At 42.7% G+C, this 504-nt stretch overlaps 1 protein-coding gene across 1 annotated transcript in view; it reads right to left on the bottom strand.

The window, feature by feature from the left end:
- The window catches only part of T265_12606 (hypothetical protein), a gene marked incomplete at both ends in the record, with an annotated part of 10,952 nt that overhangs the window by 3,693 nt on the left and 6,755 nt on the right, over window positions 1-504 (bottom strand). Inside the window, one exon of the mRNA XM_009164615.1 lies at window positions 322-470. Within this exon, the coding sequence (XP_009162879.1) occupies window positions 322-470 (149 nt within the window). The remainder of the gene's footprint in view (window positions 1-321; window positions 471-504) is intronic.

Here is a 504-nt window from a genome sequence, read left to right as displayed (position 1 = left end):
AGACGATAAACTAGAATGGTAGTTTGCTTAACAATCGATTTTTTTCGAAAAAAGAGAAGGTTAAGTTTGTCTAAAAGCTGGAGAAGATTCATGTACAGCTGTCACACCAGCGTGAGCAGTGCTTCCGTCAGAATCGTTGGGTTAGACTCGCCTCGCTTTACCTGGCGCCGAAAAATTTGGCCTTATGCAAGGGTTGACGAACATCCTCCTCAACGAAAAAGAAATCCATTGGATGTTATTTGTAATCACTCCTTGCCGAGTTTGGATGCGATAAAGTTGCTGAACACAATAAACGCACTGTTGACTGTAGAATTCAGGTACCTCTGTTGGGTCGCTCGTGGGTTCCCTGGTTCTGACCCTTAAAGAAAGCGCTTATGGCTTTTTTTTCCGATGCCATCTCTTCCAGGAAGCATCGAGTATCATGACATTCTTTACAGGTTTCACTGGTATATTTTTCATCCACAGCGGTTCTGCTATTCACAAAATACCAGCTTGTCTTTTAAG

The sequence above is a fragment of the Opisthorchis viverrini genome (assembly GCF_000715545.1).
Source record: "Opisthorchis viverrini unplaced genomic scaffold opera_v5_7, whole genome shotgun sequence".
NCBI lineage: Eukaryota > Metazoa > Platyhelminthes > Trematoda > Opisthorchiida > Opisthorchiidae > Opisthorchis > Opisthorchis viverrini.
The sequence above is the reverse complement of the archived record's forward strand: the minus strand, read 5'-3'. Positions and strand labels throughout refer to the sequence as shown.